The sequence below is a fragment of the Bos mutus genome, chromosome 7 (genome assembly GCF_027580195.1).
Source record: "Bos mutus isolate GX-2022 chromosome 7, NWIPB_WYAK_1.1, whole genome shotgun sequence".
In the NCBI taxonomy this organism is placed as follows: domain Eukaryota; kingdom Metazoa; phylum Chordata; class Mammalia; order Artiodactyla; family Bovidae; genus Bos; species Bos mutus.
In genome coordinates this window covers 65,479,867-65,494,481 of record NC_091623.1, presented here as the reverse complement: position 1 = coordinate 65,494,481, position 14,615 = coordinate 65,479,867, and the positions used below count along the sequence as shown (strand labels likewise).

The 14,615-nt window shown below is 37.7% G+C and overlaps 1 protein-coding gene across 1 annotated transcript in view; it reads right to left on the bottom strand.

Moving 5' to 3' along the window:
• Positions 1-14,615, bottom strand: part of FBN2 (fibrillin 2) — a 223,308-nt gene that overhangs the window by 66,272 nt on the left and 142,421 nt on the right. The window contains exons 20-25 of the mRNA XM_070374044.1: positions 10,739-10,858; positions 5,424-5,561; positions 4,799-4,849; positions 4,209-4,334; positions 834-1,061; positions 190-315 (exon numbers count right to left, since the gene is read on the bottom strand). Coding sequence (XP_070230145.1) covers positions 190-315; positions 834-1,061; positions 4,209-4,334; positions 4,799-4,849; positions 5,424-5,561; positions 10,739-10,858 — 789 coding nt within the window. The remainder of the gene's footprint in view (positions 1-189; positions 316-833; positions 1,062-4,208; positions 4,335-4,798; positions 4,850-5,423; positions 5,562-10,738; positions 10,859-14,615) is intronic.

Here is a 14,615-nt window from a genome sequence, read left to right as displayed (position 1 = left end):
TGGGAAGTTGCTGTATGGCACAGGGAGCTCAGCTTGGTGCTCTGTGATGAACTAGAGAGGTGGGATGGGGCGGTGGGTGGGAGGGAGGCTTCAGAGGGAGGGGATGTATGTATACATGGAGCAGTACTTTCAGAACAGCAGAAGAAAGAGAGCCGGGGTTTACGTAATACACCAGAAGAACAGTCTTACCTGTGCAGTTCCTTTCCTCCATGTCCAGGGCAAAGCCACTATTGCAACGGCACTTGAAACTCCCAATCGTATTCCTGCACTTTCCATAGGTGCACATGCCGGGAAACGCTTTGCACTCATTGATATCTACAAGCAGAACAGAGTCGGAATGTAGAGCTGGTCGAAACAAAAGAGGAGGTCCATCGTTTTAAGTGAAGAACCTACCTTGATGGAAATTCATGTACTCAAGTGAGAATGGGGGTGGTGTTAAGTTTTAAGTGATTACACTGATGCCACACAGAAAGTTTCAGTTGCAAACAAGAGTTTGTATTTGTAATGAAGTGTTCTGATCCCTTTGCTTCTGACCATTTGTTTTGTAACGTTTAGTGGGCACAGGGAACTTTTTGCAACATCAGGGCTGCATCTCATCAGGCTGTGCTGAGAAAAGCAGTGGTACAGTAGAAGGATGTAAGAAAAGTGCTATCAGCTGTCCCAGTGTCTTCACTTCAGTACCAAGGGGATTTATGCTCCTGGGCCATAGGCTGGTTGTACATTTTAACAAAGAAAATAAAGTGGGGAACCAAACGTTTAGAGCAAAATCAAGCCTCAGAGAACGTGGAAGGTGAGCTTTAGTGTGGAGGGACCCATGCGCTGCTGACAGTTACCTTTGTAAAACGGCCTCCCAGTAAGGACATCCCCTCTGTTAGCAAAGCCAGGCCCCCGGGGGCACAGGGTCTCATACTCTTTGGTGCCGAGTTTGGGGCACTCCTCACACTCGGTGCCCCAAGCTGCTCCGACCGCACAACAGCAAGCATCCATGCGGAACTTCCCAGGTACAGGATGGATGCATTCGTCCTCATCCCACTTCAAGTAACACTGCTCCATGCGGATATCTACAGGGAGGGGGAACCACAGATTGAGGTCAAGCTGTCAGTCACTGAAGATTCACATACCGATCACCTGCTAAGTCCCTCCCTAGCAGGACTGGTATCAATTCTATCAGAGCAGTTTGTCTCTTTTGTTTGCAGAACATTTCCCATTTGCTTATGCAAGTCTCTTCTTGAAACTATCTAACATCCACAGCCACAGTAGCGAAACTGAAGTAGTGACAAAATGTATTTAACCAAGGTATTAGGATGAAGAAAATCTAATACATCCTCATAGAATGTTACAAAGGTATCATTTGGAGTGATATTACTACTAAGAATTTATTTTGCTGAGTGATAACTGAAAATCAATGATATAAATTCATATATAGCATCATTAAGTTACTGAAGGCAATTTGATTTCATTAGTTATTTGATCATACTGTTGCTGTTGTTCAGTAGCTCAGTTGTATCCGACTATGCAACTCCATGGACTGCAGCATGCCAGGCCTCCCTATCTCTCACCATCTCCCAGAGCTTGCTCAAACTCATGTCCATTGAGCTGGTGATGCCATCCAACCATCTCATCCTCTGTTGTCCCCTTCTCCTCCTGCCCTCAACAGTTCCCAGCACCAGGGCCTTTTCTAATGAGTCAGCTCCTCGCATCAGGTGGCCAAAGTACTGGAGCTTCAGCTTCAGCATCAGTCCTTCCAAATAATATTCAGGACTGATTCTCTTTAGGATTGACCCATTGGATCTCCTTGCAGTCCAAGGGACTCTCAAGAATCTTCTCCAACACCATAGTTCAAAAGCATCGATTCTTTGGCGCTTAGCTCTCTTTATGGTCCAACTCTCACATCCATACATGACTACTGGAAAAACCAAAGCTTTGACTAAACAGACCCTTGTTGGCAAAGCAATGTCTCTGCTTTTTAATATAATGTCTAGGTTTGTCACAGCTTTTCTTCCAAGGAGTGAGCATCTTTTAATTTCATGGCTTCAGTTACCAACTGCAGTGATTCTGGAGCCCAAGAAAATAGTCTGTCACTGTTTCCATTGTTTCCCCATCTATATATTATGAAGTGATAGGACCAGATGCCATGATCTTAGTTTTTGAATGTTGAGTTTTAAGCCATACTGGTACTATTATTCTGTCATCTTCAAAATGTACTTTACTTTTTTCTAAACTTTGGAGATAATTTAAAATTCCAAAAATAATTTTTCTTTATTATTGGACTTTGGATATTTCTAAACAATTCCATATGATTTTATAGCCATACTTTGTATCAAATTTAAATATGCTGTCAAAAATTAACTTAAAATTTGTGTTATTATAATAACTAAACTGTAAGATATTGCCAACTTTTTACTTACCACTAATTTAAAAATCTTTTTAAAAAAATACTTTAAAGATCTTCAAATATAATAATTTAAAAATATTTACTATTAGCTTTTTGAATACTTTTTAAATATGTAATTATTTGAATACTTATTTAATTTATAATTTTAAAATACCTAAATACCTTGAAGATCTGGGACGGTAATACTACCATTGATGACAATTTGTCTACAAACTGAATTTCAAATACAAGCCTATGTAAAGCTATATTACAAACTAAAAAGTTATTGTTTCATAACACACTGGGGAAAAATTCCTTAGGTAAATAAAAATTGTTCAGAGACCACATAGAATTATTAGAAGTTTCTTTTTCAATCATGAAGCTTAACTTTAGTCAAGTATGACACTGATAAATAAAGTCAACTAGGCATTTCTATAATACAGTGTTGATAGAAAGAGCTTCTTTATTTACAATCTTTTAAAAAATAGAGCATTAAGAAAAGTTTAAACTCTGAAGATGGTAAAGGAAGGGACAAGATCAGTCAATGTGTGCACACAGAAGCCACATGACTTTGCCATGACTCTCCCCACTGTCTTGTCTAGAAGCATAGCGGCAATGGACTGCAGAATGTTAACCTCAAATACGAGTCTCCACTTTTTCTTCTATGTTTAACATAGGTCTCTTATTACACTGACTCACTGTAAAAGATTAAACAGGACTAAAACACCTGATTAAAAAACTTAAAAATTTTTTTGTGCATGCAAGTTTTTTTTTAATACACCAGGCTCACAGAAGTCACTCAGTAGTGAGTAGCTCACTGAATGTGTGCTGCACGTGTGCTCAGTCACTCAGTCTGACTCTCTGTGACCCCGTGGATTGTATCCCACCAGGCTCCTCTGTCCATGGAGTTTTCTAGGCAAGAATACTGGAGTGGGTCGCCCTTTCCTTCTCAGGGGATTTTCTTGACCCAAGAATTGAACCCATATCTCCTTCATCCCTTGCACTGGCGGATGGATTCTTTACCACTGGAGCCACCTGGGAAGGCCAGGTGTGTGAAAGTAGAAACTTGTAAATATATTGGTATTTGTACACCCATGCTCATAGATGCCTTATTCACAACAGCCAAAAGGTGGATGCCACCCAAGTATCCATCAATAGGTAAGTAGACCAAAAAAATGTGGTACCTACACACAATGGAACACCACTCAGTCTGAGAAAGCAGAGAAATACTGATACATGCTACAACATCGATGAACTCTGGAGACACCACACTACGTGAAACAAGCTAGTCACAGGAGGACGAACATCATATGATTCCTTTCATATGAGGCACTTAGAGCTGTCAAGTCCACAGAGACAGAAAGCAGAAGTATAGACACCAGGGGCTGGGAGAGGGATAAATAGAAGTATTTAATAGGTTCAGAGTTTTCAGTAGGAGAAGAGGAATTTTGAGATTAATTTTTGAGCAGTACCAATTTTCTGTATTACACAGAAACCATTTCATTGAAAAGTGAAAGTGAAAGTCGCTCAGTCATGTGGACTGTAGTCATGGAATTCTCTAGGCCAGAATACTGGAGTGGGTAGCCTTTCCCTTCTCCAGGGGAATCTTCCTGACCCAGGAATTGAATCCAGGTCTCCTGCATTGCAGGCAGATTCTTTACCAACTGAGCTATTGGGGAAGCCCATTTCATTTAAATTCATCCATTTAAAAAATATTCTCTAGTGAGTTCCTCCAAAATACTTCATTTAAAGCAAGTTTTCCAGCTACCAACCTAATACATTTGGTCAGGCCACTCCAAAATAAGAAAATGTATGCTTGGTTCATGAATCTTACCCAAACACACACGGCCAGTTCCATCCAATGTAAGGCCTTCAGGGCACTCACAATGAAAAGATCCTTTGCTGTTGACGCACCGTCCATTTGGGCAAACGCCAGGAAACACCTCACATTCATTAACGTCTGCAGGGAAATGAAGCAAGCAGAGGAATAAAGATGTCACCGATAGAAAAAGCAGGTGTAATCTTACTTCCTGTATAGCATATTCATTTTGCAATAATATGGATTATTACCTCAGTTAAGCAGATATATTTCACAACGAAGCTACTGGGTCCCCTGGGTACCAGCTGTGAAAACTGCCACAGCCTTGCTCATCCATAAAACACAGCCGAGATAAGCTCTTTGCCAGCTGCTCTATGCCTTAAAGGCGAGGGATGAAAATTTACCCCACAGCATAAAGAGGAGAAATGGGAAACTCAAAGCTGTTTCCTAAAAGTATTATTCTAAAACATTTGTTGACAGCGTAAGAGTATTTTTACCGAAATTCCAGGGTTTTTGAGAATGATAAATATCTCCAAAGTATGGGAGAGAATGTCAATTTTAAATACTTTCCTAAAGATTCACAATGTTTTTAAGAACCTACTCACCTTCACAAGTAACACCTTTTATCCTGGCAAACCCTCTTGGGCAAGCTGTATCTGTGAGAATGAAGGACACATTTTTTTTCACATTAGAAAAGAAAATACAACTGTCCTAAGCGCAACAAACAGAATAATGGAATCAAAATTGAACTAAATAAAACCCAAAATCCGGGTTTTAGAGGCAAAGGACTCCGGCTGCCCTATAAGCTGTGGTAACTCTATTAGTTTTGACCCATATTGAGATTCTCATAATTTTCCCTACAATTCCCTTTTATTTTTCACGTTGTCAACTGAATCATAAGTAAACCAAAGACTTAAAGGGACGAGAGATCATTTTCTACTGGGACACATGCAAACAAGAATACTGGAGGATACTGATAGTCATCCAGCAGCTAAATTCTAGTTGCCTTCCTTCCTTGTCTAAAATATTCAGAAGGTCTGCTTATAGTAAGAGGATAAACCCAAAACATATTTCAAGAAGTGAATACATTTTACCAGAAAAGATATCATATTAGGGAGGGCAATGACCTTATGGTCTTCCTCACTAGGGAACTATATAGAGAAAGCAGTGCTTAGTTGAGGAGGAAGCTTTCCGATGTGAAGCCCAGAATCCTAGTGGGCAGGCTCCTACCTAGCTCACACCGCTCACAGGGGCTCCCCCAGGCGGCCCCAAGCGTGGCGCAGCATTCAGATTTCAGAGTAGCTCCATTGATGTTGACCTCACAGCGGTTGTCCTGGATGTTGAGCCAACAGGTCCCTTTCAGGCTGTCTGAAAAGGAATAAAAAACAATGGGGAGTTCTCATCTCTGAAGAAAATATAACTCAGTTCTATACACCAAAAACATTATTTGACAGTATTAAAAAACGCCAAACTGTTATCTTAAAAACTTTTCTATATCCTAGACACATTTACATGTACATGCATTTAAATGCATATTACATACATGTAAATTTCACATGATATTTGAATTAATACAATTATATATCTGGGTATTCTAGGAGCAGCTGCTACTGCCCAAGACTTCAATACTGGGATTTGCAAATAACAGCCCATGACTGTTATAAGATCATTACTTATATGAAAAATACTTGTAAGATTTATTCTTTATGGCAAATACTTTGATATTTAAGATTTTATCCAATGGCACTCTGCAAATAATCTCCTTCTCTCCCAATTCCTTCTCTCCCAATTTGGTAGGTATCTGCAGTCCCTACCAAATAAACCACATACAATGGTTCTTCTATTAGAGAGAAGCCAGTTTTTCTCCAACTGAAGATAATCATTTGATGAATAATTTGAAAAAAGAAATCTTAAAGATAAAAAAGGAAATAAAACCTTTAAAACCACCATTAAGACACACCATGGATATATTTGATATAATTTCTATGGTATGTATGTACAGCTTTATCTCTAGTTCAAAATGTAATACATATTTATGATAAACTATTTGAAGAAATAGCAGAGAAAATAAAAAAACTACCTGTAACGCTACCATCCAGACTCAACTACTTCTAACTTTTTAGATTATGTTTCCACACCAAATTTAATTTCCTCCTTAAATGATAAAAAAAAAAAAAAAAGATTTTGAAGCAGAGAAAAGCAATCCCAAGTTGACATAGCAAATATTAACTGGGTAAAATAAGTCTTGTGATGATTTCCTCGCAGTACTGTGGATCTCAGTGTCTAGTGTGTAACATTACCAAGCCTCTTACTAAAATGCAGAGTCAAAATGCAGATTCTCCGGATGTGTGGCCTAGGAGTCCACATGTGAAAAGCTCCTGAGATGGTCTCTCTGCAGGTGATGTGTAAAATGATTGAACAAAAAGCTTAATAGCATATTGCAGTCATAGACTTGGAAGGCAATAAAGTAAAAACATATTCCTACAGCATTTATTTTATTTAAAACTCATTTAATAATAAGGACCAATAAGGTTTTACAATAAAAACAATATAACCAGAAACACAGGAGGATTCTTTACCATCTGAGCCAGAGAAGTCCAAGAATACTGGAGTGGGTAGCTGATCCCTTCTCTAGGGGATCCTCCCAACTCAGGAATCAAACCTCAAGGGTAAAACAAAGGAAACACCTCTGTCCTTGACTGAAGACAAGGAGCTATGGGGCAAGGATGCGAAGAAGAGATGGGTAGTCTGCTTTTTTCTATTTTGAGATTTAATTTGGATAAAAACTGTGCACAAATGAAAGAGATTTGCTCATATGCATTTGTATCAGCTATCACATTATAAATTTTTTTATAGGTTTAACCTGCAAATTCCATAGCATAGAGGAAACAGAGATGACAGTGTAAGGCCACTGTGTATTCAAATGGTCTTTTAAGAACTGGGTTAATTACTGATTTATCACCTTGATTGTAGTCATTTTAAGATATACTGTGATAAATATTTACTAACATTTATTGAGGCAGCAACAAGCACTATGAAAGGCTTTCCATATATTAGTTTATTTACCCCTTAAAACAACCCTATACGATACAGACAACTGGTAGAAGAGAAAACTGAGGCACAGGGGTCAACTAATTTACCAGAAGAAGGTCACCCAGCCAGGAGGGCCAGCATCAAGATTCAAACTTGCACTGTGTGATTTTAGAGGCCTCATTCCGCAACTTAGTGCTTCTTTAGACTGGTATTGTATCAACACTGAAAACTCACAAAATCAATAGACATACATTCATACACAATCCATCTCTCCTTATTGTTTCTTCTTGTGTGTGTATAGGTATATATGTAACTACACACACATGCAGTCACAGTATAGATGTAGCTATATAGTCAGAGGTTGGTTAAGCTCTCCAAAAAAATAAAGCAGGGTAAGCAGATAAGCTAGAGGCTATAGGAATAGTCAAAAAGAAAAATAATGGTGGCTTGGATTGGGGGTTGTTGAAATTGATGGTGAGAAGGGGTTGAAATATGGAAAAACTTTGAGTACAATCAACAGGATTTAGATGGATTCAACCTGAAGCTTTAGAGAAAGGCATCAAGAATGACTCCAATTATAAAAATAGAGTTACAATTTGTCAAGACAGAACTGCTTCTAGGAGACCCAGATTTGAGCTGAAAGATAGAAATTTGGTTTTAGACATGCTGTTTGATATGCCAATTAGACACCCCAGTGGAGATACTATGCAGATAATTAGAAAGACAAGTCTGAACCTGGTGGAGAGATTAAGGCTAGAGAGAGAATTGTGAGAGTTAATGTAGAGGACATCTAAGCATGTACGTAAAACAGAGATGCAAAACCATCCCAGGACCCCGAGACTGACCTGTGAGACATTTCCAACTGGATAGCAGGAGAAAATGAAAGATTTAACAAAGGCAACAGGAAAGAGGCCAGGAGAGTGAAAGGAGAAAAAGAGAAGGCCAAAAGGAAAAACTTCTTGAGAGGGGGTGAGTGATGAACTCTGTTCAATACTGTTAATAGACTAAGATGAGGAACAAGAATCGACCATTGGATTTTACAACAGAGAGCTCACTGCCCCTGTTGTGTCCATGAAATGTGAGGACAGAACTCAGATCCGAGCCAAAGATGAGGGAAACTGGTATGGATTATGCAGAGCCATCAGATGGAAGCAGTATAATGCAGGAAAGATTAATCAAATATATTGTTCTATTATATTTCATCACTTCAATCAGAAAATAATAGTCTCTTCAAGCAGTCTAGAACAGCTGAAGATTGGTTTATGTTTATGAAGCTTGCAGAATACGTTCTAAATCCTGAAATATTCTTTGTATCTAACTAATTCATTTATGTTCCCATTTAATTTTAAATTCGAAATTACATCAGGGGATTTTTATTCAGTTTTAAATTTAGAGATTTGGTTCCTACCAAGGGGCAATTTGCAGGCTAAACACTGATTAAAGCCATTTGACAGTCTTATTTAAAAAGTACATTCATAATATTTCTTATGTATATTTTCCTATTTGTTTTTAAAGCTTGAATTGTTTTTAATGAAAAAAAGCAGATAAAATAATGTCTAAAATGTAAACATATTAAGTAAACTTCTTTCTGAGCAGCTTTTGGCTGAGATACTCAAATCTTATTACAATGAATGAACACACATAATACATTGGCTTAGAAAAATATTGTGGGGTTTAGGTGTCCAACATAATAACTTGGAAATAAAATGTCTTTGTTTTTTTATTCATTAATAATTAACTATAAGAGTAAGAGGCCAAAATCCCAGAAGTGTTTATGATGAAGCAAAAACTCTTAAGGTATCTTTGATGCCCAAGTGGCATACAGATTTAGTTTTCTGAGACATTAATTGACTAATGCTGAGTTTATTTCCTTTGCATAATAAAATGATTCTATCTCAGTTGGAAACTGTGGCTTAACAAAAATATTTCTGCCTTACCAGATCCAATCCATATGCACCCCCTCCACCCCCAACCAGGAATTCTGTGAGAAAGAAAGTAATGCCCTAGGCAGATGGCAGCCTATTTTCTAGTATGGAGAGCGGAGCAAGGCTCAAATTTCACCAGCTGTACCCCATTGGGAAATTGAATGCTGGCATTTCCAAAGGGAAGGTTTTCATTGAAACTTTGGACTTCATCATTTCTCCTTCCTGTGACAGACAGGTACTCTAAGTATCCAGCTAAATACTGTTAGCATCAGATATAATATGGAAAATTCTATTGTCTTTGGCAAACACTAAACTGAAAATTCATATTGAATAGATAGCAAACAAAAACTTCCAATTCATTTGGCACTACATAAAACCGTAACACCTCCCTATTTGGAAATATATATTTAGTTCACTTTGAGATCCCACAGACAGAAGAGCCTGGAAGGCCATAGTCCATAGGGTCTCAAGAGTCGGACACGACCTAGCAACTAAACCACCACCAAAAGTGGATACTAGGTAAAAATGTAAAGTATGTATATCTAGTCAGTGTAGCCTTAGACACTAGAAGCAGGAAAGAACTACTGAGATCGGTTTTTTCTCTTACATAAGCTGAAGAGTTGCTTATAGTAACATTATAATAGATCTGACTGCTTCATTTTATTTATGTCCTACTGCCTTTATCAATGGAGAAGGAAATGGCACCCCACTCCAGTATTCTTGCCTGGAGAATCCCATGGACGGAGGAGCCTGGTAGACTACAGTCCATGGGGTCGCTAAGAGTCGGACACGACTGAGCGACTTCACTTCACTCACTTCATACTTTATCACTGGAGAAGGAAAGGGCAACCCACTCCAGTATTCTTGCCTGGAGAATCCCATGGACAGAGGAACCTGGCGAGTCGTGGTCCATGGGGTCGCAGAGAGTTGGACATGACTGAAGAGACTGAGCACGCTCGCATGCCTTTATCAAGAACTGACCTTCTACATTTTGAGATACATTGAAACATGTTAGTCCTGGAAGTTTTCAAATCTTTCTCTCTTAGAGATTTTCCAAAGCAAGAATTCTTTGGCATTCATAAAGTTATGACTGATAGAAGAAATTTTTTAAAAACCAACAAATTCTTTCTATTTGTTTAAAGTTTCAACTCTTCAAGTTCTTGTCCTGTTAACTGAGTCCAAATGTGATCACATTTTTGTTTACCATTGAAGGTTGTTTATAAAAAGTATGCAGTAAGGATTTGATTGTATTGCTGCCTAAGGCATTCCTGGGGAATGAATATAAATATGTGTGTGGTATGGAAATGCTTATAATTTATGGTATAATACATACATACATACATATATATATATATATATATACACTTACACAAAAAGAATGCTTCCTAGAATCTAACAAAATTTAAGAGTCTGTCTAGTGTAAACTATCATGTTTTACTCCTACCTGGATAACAAGAGAAAACAACTGAAGTAACTCCTAAATTATTAGCTTCCTGTGATCATGTACTGTTTACCCACAGTAAGTCCTGGTGTCTCTGCTTATCTTTGGAGTGAAACTGAAACATCAGCACCACGCACAGATCTTACCAATACAGATCAATCCTGTCGAGCTGAGTTTGCTGCCAGGAGAACATTCACAATTGAAAGATCCAAGGTTGTTCCTGCAGGCCCCATTGACACATGGGTTGCTTTCACATTCATTTATATCTACAATCCAGAAGGAAAAGATTCTGTTAGAGCTGCCATGTGTTTCTGGAAAATATTATTCCAACAAGCCACGCTATGCCAGAACGTCTGGTAAACTTGGCTCTTGTGATTTTAATATGGATCTATGAGGCATAAAGTGAATGGGGAATGGAGACGTGCATTTTACAGTATGGATATACATGTGCACAGCTGGGGGACTCAGCAGGACGACAGGAATCAGCCTGTTCTGAAAGGGTTCAGTATCTTTACTGTTTCACTACAACTTTACATAAATTGGATTAATTTTCTCTGGTAATGAGATATAATTTTCCTGTGGGAAATTCAAATTCTGATTCCATGAAAGCAACATATTCCTAGGTGCAATGAGTGCTATGCACGAAGGTGACTGTTTCTGTCATTGGTGATTCCATGAGGTTTTGGAAGAATTTAAAAAGCCTGTAGTAGAGACAACACATCGCAATCCTGGTTTTAATTCCAAACTCCTGGATACACATCAGGAAATAAGGGATGAAACTTTAACACCAGGTAGAGCCTTCTCTTCCAGCCCTTCTCCACCTTCCTGTTCACATTTCCATGTTTGGTTTGAGACATTTCAAAAAATATTTATTTATTTATTTGGCTGCATTGGGTCTTAAGTTCATGGGCTTAGTTGCTCTGTTGCATATGAGAACTTAGGTCCCCCACTGGGGATGGAACTCACATCCCTTGCGTTGCAAGGCAATAGGTTCTCAACCACTGGACCACCAGGAAGTCCTGGTGTGAGACCATTTCAAAGCACAACTCATTGTGCTAAAATAAAAGAAGAGGAAAAATAAACTTTTAATTGTATTAAATAGATTTTTACTCTCATTGATTTGAGTCTGAAGTCAAATTGCATATCATAATCTACAATTATATCTAATCAACAATTCCTGTCGATGGTCAGAAGTATGATGGAATTAGAGTAAGCCTATATTCTCAAGTAGTGACTAAACAAGATGTTAAACCAATAAGGTTAAATAGTTTAATACAAGTTCATTAAAAATAAATACAAGATTTAGCTAAACTACTAAAAACAATATCAAAGACTGACTTTCAGTATAAATTAAACCACTCAATTTAAGGAAAACATACTCAGATTTCTTTCTATAACTGGTTAATTATCTGAAACAGGTCAACATACTTTAAGATACCCTTTTGTTGAATACTACCATTTCTGAATTCACCATAGTATTTATTATTTTTTTCTAAGCACCTCTTTGAATTAAACAGGAATATTATATTGAGGAAAACATGCAAATAACTAGAAGATCATAACATTTACTCTTGAACATCTCAAGTCAAATATAAACTAAATTGGTTCTGAAAAGGAAGGGCTCATTGCTAATTTCAAGTCTGTAGACTTGAAATGCAAACTTAAAAATCCATGTGGAAAACAGTTATGTTTCCTCTTTGCTATTTCAAAACTACTAAATAATACCCAGGTATTTAATGGATTCTTGAAGTAGAAATTGTTTTTAAGAAATATAAACTCATCTTTCTTTCAGGTCCTTTGTAGCAAGAAAGCCTCCTAAAAATATAAGAGCAGGTTTTGTAAATACAGCACAGATTTGGAATGAAAACATCTACTCCAGAGTACTAAATTAAAAAAAAAAAAACCACAATGTAAAAACAAATCAGAGAGCCAAAAAAGAAGCAGATACTTAATCTGAAGACAGACTATATATCACCTATTAATTTAATCTGTTAAGAACCTCCCCAAAAAGAAAAATGTCAATTTCATCAACGCGCAAAATCCTGATTTTATATTAAGCAATTATGAACTCAAAAGGTATAAACACATGCAATGACAGCTACAGATATCAACTGTTTAATTTTTCTTTAAATACATTGTTTTTATGTTATAAATGTCATGGAACCAGGAACTGAAACAGTTCACTGTACATTCCTGGAAATAAACTTCAAAGCACATCTGGTTTACATTTAACTAGTTATGTCACTGGAAACACAATCTAAACCACAGCGCTTGCTGTAAAAATTTTAACTTTCACAGACTCTCAGAGCTCAAACAAAAAAAGTAAAATAAATTTTTGTAACTTTGGTTTGAAATATCAGAGAAACTTGATTACTGCTTTTTAATACATACTTAAAATAGACTGTTGAAAACATGAATGACAAGTAAAATTAGTGCATATAGCAAATATATAGAGAGAAAGCTGGAATTGACAATGAATTGGCTAATAACTCCCTGCCTAGTCTTTGGAAATTAGTTTAGAAAGAATAGCATGCAGAGAACTGCTTCAGGCACACAAATTTATCGTGTGAATGCAAGGCTGGAAATAAGGACACCCAAGGGGAAAAGATTTCCATGGTCTTTAGGTCTATTTCTTTTTTGCAAAACACTTTAATTAAATGCAAATAACTTAATAGTGGGATGAAAGCGTAGAAATAACATTTATCTGGTTGAGTTTTTCACAATAAATCATTTTTATTTCCACCAATGTCATAAGGCTAGAACCCAAATATTTCTCTATCATTTCTCTTTTATTTACATAACATGAACTTCTTTCTTATAATGTCAGATATAAAACATATTTCATATTAAAGAAAAGGCTAGTTTATCAGGAACAATTATTCTTTGGCAAAATAAGTAAAGACCATGCTTTTACACCGTTGCTGCAGCTTGATTTGGTATTACTATGCACTAACATTTATGTAATCATCTAGTGTCATACTTGTGCTTCCCTGGTAGCTCAGCTGGAAAAGAATTCACCTGCAATGCAGGAGACCCCGGTTTGATTCCTGGGTTGGGAAAATCCCCTGAAGAAGGGATAGGCTACCCACTCCAGTATTCTTGGGCTTCCCTGGTAGCTCAGATGGTAAAGAATCTGCCTGCAGAGTGGGAGACCTGGGTTTGATCCCTGGAAAATCCCCACGGACAGAGGAGCCTTCAGGGCTACAGTCCATGGGGTCACAAAGAGTCAGATACAATTGAGCGATTAAACACAGCAATGTCATACTATTCAACACCACTCTTCACTTTGTCACCTAAGTAGGTGAATCCCTTTTATTTATGCTTTGACAGTTTACCTCTTAGTATGCTTCAAGTTCATCTTACTTGTCAAAATGGAAGCAATGTGCTATAAATATTGACAATCTGGTATTCAAACCAAACTGACCAAATTGAATCAGACACCATCCATATAGCTCCCTGCTGTGTCTCCCTCACAATGGCACAAGAGCGTTCTGTCACTGGACAGGGAAACCAGTTCAAATAATCATCAGCTTCTCAGTTAAATGAAGATGATATCCTAAGTTATTATTGCTTTCAGAGCTTCCTGACATTTAACAATAGATCGCTCCAATAGGCAATAGATAAAACTGAAAAAGGGCAGTGGGAAGGAGGTGTAGAAATTCAGGAATAAAAACAAAAGGAAACACAATTGTTGAAATCTCTTCTCCTACCCTCCCAAAAAACTCATGGAGTAAACTCATGGTTTGGAATTATGTTCTTTTACAAAATGCATTTCTCATGGCAGTTCTGAAGGATAAAAGGTGTTGAGGGGAGGGGGCTCATGTTCAGTCACGCCCTACTCTTTGCAAACCTTTGGATTGCAGCCCGCCAGGCCCCTCTGTCCATAGGATTTTTTAGGCTAACGTACTGGAGTGGTTTGCCATTTTCTTCTCCAGGGGATCTTCCTGACCAAGGAATAACCTGTATTTCCTGCATCTCTTGTATGGCAGGCAGATTCTTTACCCCTAAGCCATTGGAGAAGCC